At 38.8% G+C, this 13734-nt stretch overlaps 1 protein-coding gene across 1 annotated transcript; it reads left to right on the top strand.

The window, feature by feature from the left end:
* Positions 1-5505: 5505 nt before the first annotated feature.
* RSL1D1 (ribosomal L1 domain containing 1) lies at positions 5506-11484 on the top strand. Its single transcript, XM_074598356.1, has 9 exons — positions 5506-5615; positions 5734-5873; positions 6475-6613; positions 7227-7375; positions 7554-7655; positions 8264-8357; positions 8445-8573; positions 9355-9561; positions 10952-11484. The coding sequence occupies exons 1-9, from the start codon at positions 5580-5582 to the stop codon at positions 11294-11296; spliced, it is 1341 nt and encodes a 446-aa protein (XP_074454457.1). The 5' UTR covers positions 5506-5579; the 3' UTR covers positions 11297-11484.
* Positions 11485-13734: the final 2250 nt, after the last annotated feature.

Below are 13734 nucleotides of genomic sequence, written 5' to 3'. Positions count from 1 at the left end.
TTTTCATTTCATCTCCATTCTACATTTTATAGTCCCATTTTTACTACTATTGAGTACAGCTAAATCTAGATGAAAGAAGAAAAAAGATAATGTGGCTTTGTTTGAAATAAGAACTATTGCTGATTCACTGATGTAATAAACTTTTTTAAATTGACCATTTTGAATACTTCCTTTTGTGAAAACATGTGGTATGCTGCTTTGAAGATGGAAAAAAAATAAAGGAGCTGTGCAACCACAACAGTTGAAAGGAAGGAAAAGAGAAAAAGAAAAAAAAAGGAAACAGAACTTGGATTGAAGCTACAGGAACCCTAGGAGCTCTGTCAGTGGAACTGTGCTAGCATGTGATACTGGCAGAGTATTCCTGGGTCCTGGTGTGGATGTAACTCATACCAGCAAAACTGTGAGCATGTTTCTGCAGAAAGGAGGGATTTGGGGATTTTCCCCCCTCCAGTATAACGGCATTTACAGCAGTCTGTACGTGCAGCGCGGTACCAATGAGGATCACTTTCTCCCCGAGTGTTGGCCAAAGTTTGTAGTGTAGATATGGCTTAAGCATATAGCCGTGATGTAACTTATAAAAACATAAATTATAATTCTATAAATTAAGACCTTGTATGTCCTTGAACAGAAAGCCTTTGGTATATGTAACAATAATTAAATGTAAAAAAAAAAAAAAAAATCTGAATGTGCAGCAGTACTAATTATTTTGCAACAGGAAAATAATTGTTTCTGCAAGTTACAAGAAGTAAAGCACACTCAATGGAGGAATGGGTACACCAATCAGTTGACTAAGTTGCCATCAACTACTGACTTGAAACCATTCCAGATACCTTGGTCATCTTTGCAGACAATCGGGAACTGATGCATAAATCTGATGGCACCGGTTTCCTGAGACACTTATTCTGGTACTAAATTGTCTTCTTGAATAACAATCTATTGATGATGATGTAATAGTGTTGTAAGAAAAATGGCTGCTTTAAGGAGGTTTATCCATGGGGATATTTGCTGATTATGAATTTTATGCCCCTCTGCAGATGTTTTTTTTCAGTGGCATAAAAGCCCAGCGAAAATTGCTCAGTGAAAAACCTCTGTTTGAGACTACTTCTGGCACCGGTCCATATGTTAAAAACTATGTTAATTATGAGAAATGTGTTTTTATAAGTGTTTATTACTGAATATTACCTAAGAACAAAAAAAAGATTGTTTCAATGTCCCAAGTATTTGATTCTGTATTATTCTGGCTTTTTGGTTCTTAATGCAGACTGTTTAAATGATGATGTTAAAGCAGATGAAATGTACTCCAGACAAGACTGTTTTCTTCCTGAACTGATACTTAAAGGCTCTTACTTATTCTGCTGTTTTTGTATACCCTATAGAGGATTTGGTAAAGAAAAATATACCAACAAAACTGGAGTTACTACTGAAGATTTTATATTGTGAACCTGTTTCTTTCCTTGTGTTTATTTTAACACACTATAAACCTGACAAAATCCTTCTTTTCCTCTGAAGAAGTGCTAGAAAGGAGTCCAGTCTTAATATAAAATGGAAATTTATGCTAACAAACCCAAAACCTGTTGTGTTTATATATAACTTTTAAAAATACATTTCCTTTCACTAGCTTTACTTCCCAAAAAAGTCTCAACTTCCAACATAAATTGGATTTGTCTATATCTCTCCTCAGTTACACACACCTAAAAAAATCCACATATTTCTGAGTAATAAGAGATATGACAGACTAACTGGTGGATGAAAAAAAGGTACTTGAGACTGTTCCTGTCATCTGTTAACCCTGTGGAACTGATGACAGGCAAAGGAAACAAGAAAACTTTGCAGCTTGTGTCACAAAGACAGGTGCCTCTGAGAAAGTAGTCTTTGAATAAGTTAATAACTTGCACTGTAAGTATCCATCTATCTGACAGTTAATTAGAGTTTAGCTAGAGGCTTAGACGAGGATTGCAAAGGAACACAATCTAAAGAAAACTAGTGCTTGAATTCCAGATCTAGCCAGGAGATTCTTTTTGGAGATCTCTTTGTAAGGGATGTCTTACTCCGGGTTTAATTTCTGCATATTCTTTTTGCTACTTTTGTTACGAGGAATACACTTCTAGAGACCTGGGATTTTTACATCTGCCATCAAATAATCTGGAGGAAAGCAAGCCTGGTATTGGAGCTTTTGGGATGCACACTAAGGGAATAATCTTAAACCTCAGAGACCTGTTTACAGCAGAAATAATTGCTTCTTGTACATCCCTTTTGCTAGGAGAAAGTATAAAATTAGGGATATATAGAAACATCCTCTTAACTAATGAGGTAGAATGGCTTGCAATTATGTAATTTTAAATCTCAGTATTTAAATAAGTGTGAGAAATGGCTTAAGGAAAAACACATACTTTTGTCATCAGACAAGGTTAAATTGAGGGCTAGTGCAGAATATATTTAGTGTACAGCAATAAAATTGATGAAGGTAACAAACATAATTTCCCATGTAAGAGTAACTATTACTTGTGAACTTGCTAAATTAAAAGCACACTCTTTATATTCATTGCATGCTGTATTAAGCTGAAATATTACCCAGAGATTAATTTATTTTTACAAGACAGCTCTATTAGCTATGTCAAACACCTTTCAAGATAAAATGATCATACTAAGTCAGTTAAATCACATCTAGTAAAATTTAGTCATCGGATTTAAAATGTTGCAGAAAAATGTACTTCGATGAGACTGATATGTGAAAAATTTGAATTTGAGTCTAATAATAGTCTCTCTAGTTTTATCCTATTAATGCTATGCTGATCCAGTATAGTCAGGCTTCAAACATACCGTTCAGTCATATCTTATAAGACTAGCCTGGCTTATTTTCAGAGATGTCTCAGTCATCTGACTTTTTTGTTTTAACATGACATGCTAATATGTTGATGTTTTATTAAAACATGGCTGCTCTAAAATACGCAAAGCCGATGCAGAGATAGGAGCAAGGCTAATGCAATTATCAGACTATAAAACACCACAGCTAGTATCATATGCATAAATTCTAGCACTGCTGAAAAGATTTTAATGAGTCTGCCCTATTTGGCTACTCTGCATGTTCCTAGCCTTTCAGAAATTTCGCTAATCAATACTTCATACAACTACATGGCAACAAAGGATAGCTTCTCTTTTTCTCAACTGGTTTCATTTATTTTGTTCATTTGTACAAATCACACAATAGAAAATGAAAACTTCCATTTTCTAGGATTTTTTTTCACTCTTTAATATCAGTATATGATCACACAGTTCTTTCCTAAGTCTGGGGAAGTCTTGAAGACATCAACTATTCCACTGTTGCTCCATGAACACTACCAGCAGACTGAAAACGTAAATTATCACATAAAGCAGCTTTCCAAGAGACTGGGGTATTTTAATTCCTTTCTCTTCGTACTGGCACACAGACAGATCACAAATTTTGTTGGAAGATATCTGATGAGAAGGAATAAAGCCATAACTAAAAAGGCAAAGAGCAGGAAAAAATCTAGAGGAGGAGAATAGTGAATGACTGAGAGTCCTGATTTCATGTGTATTTAACCCCTGGTTATGTATAGCTGATTATCCGGGTAGCAGCTTACCTGTGTGATGAATGCAGACAGCCCAAAGCTGCCAGGGTGCACGCAGCACTGTGAGAATGAGGCCAAAATAGTGCCAGGCTAGATTTGATCTCAAAACAATGCACTTACCCAGTGTGGAACGGGATGGAATAAGCATCCCACAATTAAGCTACTTCCATGTAGTCAGTCAATGCATTTCTAAACTGAAATGGAGATGCAGCAATTCTGCCTTTGCTATTCACACCAATGGTTTGGCATGTAATAATCAGTGGCAGCCTCAACTGTAGTGACCTGGAAATAGTGGAGTTCAAGATGCTGAGAGGTGTCTGAGGAAGATGCATAGCAGAGTACAGCCCCTGGACTTCAGAAGACTCTGGTTTATTCAGAGAACCGCTAGCTCTGAAGGGCAAAGGAGCTCAGGAAAGAAAGCTGGCAGCAGGTCTTTAGGACAACCTCCTCCAACCATAAAAACAGTCACTCCTGACACTCAGGAAAGCACGTACATCTATCAGGAGACTGGCTTGGCTAAACATGTAACTTATGACACTCCAGTGCAAAAAGGCAGTAATTCAGGAGGTAAAATTAGGGACAGGCTGCAAAGAAGGAATCTATAAACATTGCTCAGGCATGTAAGGATTTTCTTAGGAGAATAAAAGCTCACCTGCAATTGAAACAGGCCAGGATGTCAACGGCAACAAGAATAGCTTCTACAGCAGCAGAAAAAGGCCAAACAAGGACATGTGGGATGGTTGCTGAGCAGGGCAAGTGATTTTGGGTCCAGTTGGGCTGCATTCAAGGATCCTGAGAGCTGGCTGAAGTCAGAACAATACTCTGTCACCTTTGAAAGGAAAATGAGGGAGGGTCCCAATGACTGGAGAAAAGCAAATGTTCCCCCACCTCCAGAGAACACCAAGAGGAGGATCTGAGAGCCACAAACTGGTCATGCTCACTTTGTCCCTGGGAAAATCGTGGAATAAGTCCTCTTGGAATACATTTTTGGGCATATGAAGGAGGTGCTTGGGAACAATCGGCATGGATGGACCAACTGCACATCATCCTGACCAACCTGATTACTTTCTATGACAAAATTACTAGATTTGCAAATGAGAGGAAAGGAGTGGATGGCATTCACCTCAGCTCAGCTTTCAACAGCCTCCCACAATCTTCTTGTATCCTAAATGTCATGGTCTGGGTGGGTGGCCAACTAGATGGCTAACAACTGGTTGGACAATGGGGCTCTGAGGGCAGAGATAATGGCTTGTACTCTACCTGAAGGCCAATAACAAATGGAGATTTTTTACTGGGATTTATCTTTGGGCATGCTCTATTTAATATATTGATCAGTGACCTGAAGCATGGACACATCAAGTTTGCAGATGACATCAAACTTGGGGATCAATCAATACCGCTGGGGACAGGGCTCATGTAGAGAGGCACCTAGACAGGCTGGAGGGATTGGGCAACACAAACCTTTTCATATTCAACAAAGGCAAATGCAAATTTGCATTTGGGAACGAGTTGGGGCATGACTGGCTCGGCAGCAGCTCTGCTGGAAAAGACCTGGGGCACAACAAGCTAGACACGAGCAATCTAAACATGTTCCCTGGAGGCAAAGGTGGCCAGCAGCATCTCGGGCTAGACCAATACAGCACCATCAGTAGACTAGGCGAGTACGACAAAGCCCATCTTTTCACCGTGAGGCCCAGCAGGCACAGGAACGGGGTGCCGGCACAGGGAGCGCAGCCTCCTTCCCTGGAGGCTGTGAAGCCCCAGCTGCACGCACCCCTGAACCGCCTTCCCTTAACGGCTGGCGCCACCGCCCTGGCAGGCTGGAGGGAGGTAGGGACCGTACACCTCCCTCCGCAGCCCAGCCCGCCTCAACCGGGGCGTCATGCGGGGGGCGGTGCGGCCTCCTCGGCCCGCCCCGGAGGTTCCCCGCCGTGCCCGGAAGGCGGCCTGTGCGCAGGCGCGGCGGCCGCACGTGGCCCAGTAGGAGCCATGGCGGGGGGCCCGGAGCAGCTGGAGCGCGCCCAGGTGCGGCGGGAGGGGACGGGACGGGACGGGACGGGACGGGACGGGACGGGACGGGACGGGACGGGACCGGCCCGGCCCGGCTCCGGCTTTAACCGCGGCCTCTATGGTGCCGTTGCAGGTGAAGAAGGCGGCGGAGGCCCTGCTGGCTTTCGCCAGAAGCAAGAGCAAGCGAGGCGCGCTGCTCCTCAACGAGAGCGAGAACGTCCAGCTGCTGGTGACGGTCTGGAAGGTCCCGCGGGTGGCGCAGGTCATCAAAATGTAAGAAATTCGCTCTCGGCCGCGTAGTTACCGTGGGGGCTCCTGTCCTTCGGCTAACAAGAGCACTTCGCGGATTCTGAGCTGAAGGGGGTTGCGGCCGCCGCTCTGTCCCGGCAGTTCCTATGCCGTGACCGGGAGTCATCGAGCCGGCCGCCGCCCTGCCCCGCTGCGGGGCGGTATGGCGTATATAAGTGTAGTTATGGTGTACTGATAAAGTTTACGTCTATTTATCTGTGCCGCAGTTCTGCAGAGACTTGTCTGTTGGCTGGATGCAGCCATGGTGTAAAGAGGGGGGAACGAATGGTCCTCCTGCTTCCAGGACCCACGAGGTAGCGGCTCCTGGCAGGACGGATGGCTGCAGCGCTGTATCCGACTGGAGCCATGGTATATCATTGTTTAACTTTTACAGCTCTTTGTGCTTTAAAAAGTAGAGGCTCCACTGAGGACGTTTAGTAGTTAACAAAGACCAGACTCCAGTTACATGGCTCCTCTGTAGTACTCTTTAAAGGGTAGTGATCTCTGCAGGCAGTGTAGACCGAGTTCTGGAAGAAATGTCTTTCTTCTCCTGACGTTCCCTGTCCATCTTGTATTCTCGTTGTAGACCACTGCCCCATGGCATTCGACCAGAAACAGCTGAGGTTTGCCTCTTCACAAGGGATGAACCGAATTTATCAGCAGAACAGACTGAAAATCTGTACAGGAAACTTTTAATCCAGAAGGGGATCAAAAGTGTTAGTCAGGTAAGGGAGATACATGATGGTATAGTACAGTACTGCCATTTCTTTCCTCTTGTACAAACGAAAAGGGAAGGTCATTGTTTTCCGCTGTTTAATATTCTAATCTTGGTTCTGAGTTAATGATCTCTAGTAAGATTTTTCTGACTATTCAAACTGTACTTTTTCTAAACTTCAAGATTTACTCAATAATTTCTTCAATTTGAAACAGGATTTTTAGCAATCAGATGTAATTGCTAGGAAAATGCTCAATATTTAGTTTGAGTAAGCAACTGGAAAAACTCAAAATGTAAAAGAATATTTGGGTTGCTTGCAGCTGGATTGTTTATGCTACTAGTAATAAAACTAGAAAATAATTTTATTGTTGTATTTAACCTTGATTTAGATGTTACTTGGACTCAGGTTCTGTTTGGTGATTTGCAGTTACTATGCGTGAGATCCGTATTGTTTGTTTCTTAAAACAAAAAGTACTGTATCCTTTTTCTATGGATTATCTTCAGCATTCTAAGATAATGCACCATGATAGACTGTCAGTTATGCAGTTAATTCTGTGCAGTTCTCAGGAGTGCTCTAGGTTGTGTTTTCAACGGCGGGGACTAAACTGTTATTTGCATTGCAGATCATCTCATACAAAACTCTCAAAAAAGAGTATAAACTATTTGAAGCAAAGCGTCGCCTCCTGAACAGATTTGATCTCTTTCTGTCTGATGACCGAATTAGAAGGCTCTTGCCCTCACACCTAGGAAAACACTTTTATGAAAGGAAAAAGTAGGTCTTTAAATTCTGTATATCCATTTTGCATTATCTTTTTAAAAGTTCTTCTTTGTAAAGTTTTGGTTGGTCAGGGGTTTTCGGCGAGGCGGTGGTGGTGGTGGTTTTTAGTTTGGCTTGCTTGTTTTGGGGGGTTTTGTAATTTTTTTTCAAATTTCCCTCCTTTCTTTTTTAGGGCACCTTTATCTGTAAACCTAAAAGCCAGAAATCTTGCTAAGGAACTACAAAAACACATCCAGGGGACGACACTCCCAGTTACCAACAAAGGGTGCTGTTAGTAAGTATGAGCAGATTAATACTTCACTTGAAAGACGGTTGTACCTTAACTGTAGGAATTTTAAATATTATTTTTATTCCATTAATATGTGAATAAAAGAGGTTAAAGGTCACCATTCCAGATACGGTCCGTTTTGAACCTTAACCTGTATAAAGAAATCAGTAGTTCTACTTAAGAAATTTTACTGTAAAGTTCGACTTTTTGTCTCTTTTTCCTTATACCTAAGGAATTTCTAGGCAACTGTCACTGTCAAACAGCACGTACAATCTTAGAAAAATATTTCTATTAAATTAGATAAAAAACTGCTTCCAAAATATTCTGTTCTTGTAGAAGTGTTTTCATTTATTGTGCACATAAAACAATATAACTTGGTAATATGCTTAGTAATACAAGGCAGAAGTTGCATATCCAAATACAGAAAGGTTAATATAGGTAAATCTATTCTGGCTGTTACCACAAAAGATTTCTGCAATAGCTAGACGTCCTTTATGAAAATTAAGATAATTGCAGATAGGTGGCCTTTTTTCATTTCTGGGTATGCCTGAGAACATGTAACTTGACACATGTTTATTAGCCCACGTATAAATATTACTCTTTTCTTCTTTCAGTACAGCACGTATAGGTCACACTGGAATGAAAGCTGATGAGATAGTAGATAATATCATTGCAGCAGCTGAGGTGATTGCTAAGAAGTTACCAAAGGTACTGTTGATTGACTGCAGTAAAGCCAAATCAGTTCATAATTCAGCTTTGTCATTTTTACATAACGTACTGTTTTTGTTGTTGCAGAATTGGAAAAATGTAAAAATTCTTCACCTCAAAACACTTAAATCCGTTGCACTTCCAATTTTTACTGCAAATATCTCCAACTTGGATGAGCTTGACAGCCAGCCATCTCTCAAAAAAAAGGAAGTAAAGGTAAAAAAAAAAAAATTCTTCAAAATTCCCATAAAACCAAATTGGAATGACTAGTTGCTTGGCTTCCTTTTATGCATTATAGTATCTGATGTGTTAGGTTTAAATGTTTTAGCAGTTGATCCCAGGTATTTATGGCTACAAATGGGTTAGGTGCTCCTGACTCTGAGCTTTTCAAATACTCAGTAATACTAACAAAATCATGGAAACTCCCTGATAGGTTGTAAAGCAAACTGGAAATAAGTAAGTTAAGCATTTCTAGTCCTAAACCGTAGGGAACTGAGATTTGTTCTTAAAACTTTTACTTCTGTTGTTTAATTACATTTGCCTTCTGAAAATACACTCATTAACATATACAGATACAGACTATGCATTCATTATTTATTTGCCAGTCAGTGGCATATGAATAATTCACAAGCTCGTATACTTGTACATATGAGGGGAGGCTCGCCTATTTTTTTTTTTAAATAGAAAAATATTAGCTATTCCTTCGTACTGACTTCTGCTTATGTTCTTTTGTCTAAAATAAATTTGGAGCATATATATTCAGTTTAAAGACTGCAATCTTGACATTATTATTGTTTTACTTATGAGCTGTTTATAATAATTTCTGAAAGTAATGCATTTTTTCATATTTTACGTATGGTTGACCAGTCCAGGTCTATTAAACAACAGTATTTAAATTAATGTTGCTAGACTGTCTTGTTTTTCAGCATATTGAAACAATTATACATTTAGAACTATTGTGGGGATTTGTCTGAGATGTACTTCCAATTAATTCTAGAAGGAAAAGAAAAAGAAACCGAAGAAGTCAGCTAAAAAACTGAATTCAAGTCAAGACACTTTGACACCTGAAGCTAGTGCTGCTGCTGCTACCAAGGAGTTTGCAATAAAAGAAAAAGAAGTAGTCCAAGAACCAGGTGATCATGATGATGATGAAGAAATTCCACAACTGGTGCCTATGCAAACAACCATCTTAGCTGAGCTGGAGGTAATTGTTGGATAATATTGATAACTCACATTTCTGTTAAAATTAAAAAATTTTGAACTGTTTAAATCGTTCATTGCTCCTTAGGGAACAGTGTGTGTTAACACACTTAAAAGAAAATCCAATTCACTTTACTATATCATGAAGGCAAAAGCCGAGTGTATGTGGGGGGTGCCTTGGGGAGATGGTTTGTTTTGGGGTTTTTTGGTTTTGAGTTTTTTTTTTATTTCTTAGTTAACCCCTCTTACAGACAAAGGAAGCCAGTCGTTATTGTCCTTTTATGTATTTTTCTGAATAGCAGCAATTTTGCTTAGGTCATATAACATGCCTGAAGTCAGAAGAAAGGGTAAGTGATTGAGAAACAGCTTAATACTTAGTCAAGTGAATCATAAAATTCTTGTAAATCACTAAATTTCTTGTAAAATTAAATTTTAATGTATCATTTTCTGTCTGGAGTGCAAAACTTGAGGAAAAACAAGAAACATTCTCTAGGACAGTAATATGCAACATTAACAATCACATAATGTAAGTTGAGAGCTAGCAGCTTACATGAAATACTGTATGGACTTATTGTTACCAGTACTGGAGATGATGTGAATCATGTCATTAACCTGTCTTCAAAACAACCAGACTGATAACACTTGTGTTTAACAAATACCTAGGAAATATATTTGGATGAATAAAACATTAACACTTATAAATTCAACTCAGTTATACTGCATTCATGATTGCAGCATATCCTTATACTCTTAACTTCTGCCCAAACTAAAGCTCTGATTATGTGCAGGCCCATCAGAAAAACTCATACAGGTTGCTTCAAGCTGCTCTCTGCAGCAGGTCTGGATTAGCTCACATGATCTGATTGCCAGAGCCCTGTTTCCAGAGACCTGCGATAGATACGGCTAGAGTTGGGTTGTATGAATTGTTCTGATGACAGCAGCTTTCTTTCATGAGGGACATCTGGGAATATGTGATGAATTCTAGGGAATACCAGGCATAGTGCACAGATGAGAGTGCAGTCAGTTTCTGTGTCTATAGCTGGACTTCAAATAGAGCTGATCTCTATCAATCTATTAAGCCTGGAAATGTGGCAAGAGGAGGACTGTGGTTTAAAGCTCTGCCAGCAGAGGTCAGTGACTTCACTGGCCAAGAGGATCCTTCCATTTGTTAAATCTATTTACTTTGTTACCATTTTGTTATTTTTTCATGATTTCGTTCTGTGTTTAATCTGCTTCCAGACTGAAATGTGAACAGATGATTTGGGCTAGGGCACAGTTCAATCGATAGAAAGCATTTGTCATTTATAATGGTTTTCACTGATTCTTTTTCTTGAAAAACAGTAGAGATGTTTCTTAGGTGGAAGGGTAATTTTTTGTGTGTGTCTTAAATACAGAAAATGGAACCACGTCCAGAAAAAGATGACAACCTGGGCAAGAAAACTAAAACACCCCTTGGTAAGAGAAAGAAACAACCTCTAGCTCTGGAGACTCCGAAACCAACACCTAAAGTTACAGACAAGCATGCAGACTTGCAGACATCACCAAAACAGAAAAAAACCAAGCAGTTCACCATGCCAAAGGAAGCAATAAAAGAAAAAGAGATGAAAAAGACTCCCAAAAAGCCTGAAGCAAAGTCTTTTGCAACACCTAAAGCTGGCAAATCAATACAGTCAGCCAAGAAGTCTTCAAAAACACCAAAGCAAGCACCCAAAGAAGTGCGTAGGCCACAGTCAGCATGAATGTTGTCTGTTGTAACACATTTTATATATTCATTCAGTGGTGTCTTTTTAGTAAACAAATAGATTGATGAAGTAAAATACCTTCTTAAGAAAATACGATTCCAAGAGCTTTTTTCACTGAGACCTGTAATGATTCATTTGTGTTTCCTTCTAACTGATGAGCAAATAAACTCACAATCTTAATTGGCTCTATTTCTTATCTTTTATCTTTTCCTGACCCAAACGAAAAGCACTCAAATTCTTTGAAGTGTCAAAGGGCAGGGAGAGAACAATTCCGGAAAAGAAGCTGAGAAATAATGCATCTTCCTGAAGTGTACCTTAGTACTGGAACAGACAAGAGCTGAACCAGAAGCACGCGTATCAAGAGCAGCAATCTATTTAACATGTGATTTAAAATGTGAAATAGCTGCTACCATTTTTTCTTAAGTTGTTCAATGTAGTGAAACCACGTTGACATCTATCAATCTTATTCCATATATTTAAGTTAGCCTGATAACAAGCCAAACTTAATGTATTTTTTAGCTATTTTTACTTGGGGTATTTGTGTGTTTTAAAAAAAAAAAGATCACGGATAACTGTACTTTTATCGTTGTATGCTTTGACCATTTATACTTCATGATGTCAAGCAGAATCTCCTTACCTTCACTTTTGGGCTTTATTTCTGCTACCAGAATAATTGAGGGTATCCCTGCGTGCTGGTTGCAATGTTGTCGTTTCTTCCACCTGAAAAACACCAAAGCCTGTCTGAATTTCAGGTGTGCCAGCTACTTGAACCAGTCCCATAATGCATGAAAAATATATACTGCAGAACTGAAAGTTTATATATTTGAAATCTTACAGAGTAACTGAATGGTTGCTGTCTGTATGATTCTTTCACATCCTTCTCCGAGTGAGAATAGGAGGCAGACTTGTAATGAAAAGTCCTAGTGGTAAAAATTTTTATTAGCAATATTTTACTCAAATCTGAATAGGAAGAAGCTCAAAAAAGACAAGAAGATTAATCAAACAGTATGTAACCAGCTTAATTTGTAGAGTTCAAAAAAACATATCCCATCTCTTATTTAGGACATCCCATATCAATAGATGTGCTACCTAGAAAGTAATTGGATGCTAAATAAGAAGTGGTAAAAGGAAAACTAAAGAATATGAAAAGATTCTGGTTGATCCATGGTGTCAACTTTCTGTAACCCATAACCTCTTCTTCTAGTCTACCATAAGCATTTTTTAATCAAGAAAATAATTAATCTTAGTCTAAAAAGCAAGTCTGACTTTATCCCTGTTATATTTATGCTAACAAAAGGATCTGATCTTGTCCAAAAGTAATCCCATCAATTTCTAGTCTGGGCTGCAAAATACTACTTCACTTCCATAATAGAGAGTAAGAGAATAGATACAGAACTCTTCTCCTTTCTGGAAGTGTGCTTTTGTTCATTCATGTTAAAATGTTTCTTAAGTTGTAGATGTGCAGAGAATTATGAAAGGAAGATCATAACTTCTATATGAGTAATAGTGAACCATATTAGCTTGTAGGTCCTGGAAAAACACATCCTTTGCATTGAAATATTAACAAGTACTGCCTTGAAATTCTGCAGACTATCTGGGATTACGACAGTTACGTAATATATAACACTACTGCTATGATTTTTGTTCTTCCTATATGTACTCTTTTATTAAAATATATATATTTAGAATTCAGAAAATCAGTCGGTAATAATTTGACATAGCTATCGCAGATCTTCACTTGGGAGTCTTTCAGATTAGCCCTTAAATTCAGCATTACTGGGAAGAATATCAGTCAATAATAAAGCAAATATCTGAATACTATCAAACCAAAGTCTTGGCAGGACGGATGCAGAGAAGGTAACAGAAACTTGTTCAGAAACTCATTTTGTAGTTGATTACATCTTGGGCCCTAGGGGGGGTGTAAATTTGCTGCACGCAGTAAAACAGCCACGTGGCTAGAACTATGACTTAAATAGCTCTTTTTCCAAAGAATCTGAGTTAAGATTATTAATACTGATTTCTGTTTAAAATTCCCTCAGTATTTGTTATTCTATTGTAATTAGATTTGCCTTCTCCTTCTATCAATTTCAGATTAAGCAAAATGGTCATCATTATTTATCGTAGGGTTGTATATGATTATTAGAATTCCTACTGCCATCAGGATAAGCATGCAATCCTAAAATTAGCTTGACTTCTAAAAGCTATTTTGATTCTAGTGGAATAAGCACCCATAGACAAAGGTATATGAACCTCGCTCAAACTTGGATAATGGGTACATTATCGTCTTTCTCTTACACTTCTGAGAGGTATAAAAGTTAGAAGGTTATTTAACACCATAACATGAGGCAGAAGTAGAACCGTAGGTGTCTTACTGAAGTTAGGTTTAAACTTTAAAACCCAAAAGATACTTGAAAATAATCAGGAAGAATAGCAGT

Source organism: Larus michahellis, chromosome 8 (genome assembly GCF_964199755.1).
Source record: "Larus michahellis chromosome 8, bLarMic1.1, whole genome shotgun sequence".
Taxonomy (NCBI): domain Eukaryota; kingdom Metazoa; phylum Chordata; class Aves; order Charadriiformes; family Laridae; genus Larus; species Larus michahellis.
Note: the sequence above shows the minus strand (reverse complement) of the source record. Positions and strands in the feature narration are given on the sequence as shown.

Coding starts and splice junctions, on each gene's coding strand:
- RSL1D1 (XM_074598356.1), top strand. CDS start 5,580: ATGGCGGGGGGCCCGGAGCAGCTGGAGCGCGCCCAG. Junction 6,614..7,226: donor GGATCAAAAGTGTTAGTCAG/GTAAGGGAGATA, acceptor TTTGCATTGCAG/ATCATCTCATACAAAACTCT. Junction 8,358..8,444: donor TTGCTAAGAAGTTACCAAAG/GTACTGTTGATT, acceptor TTGTTGTTGCAG/AATTGGAAAAATGTAAAAAT.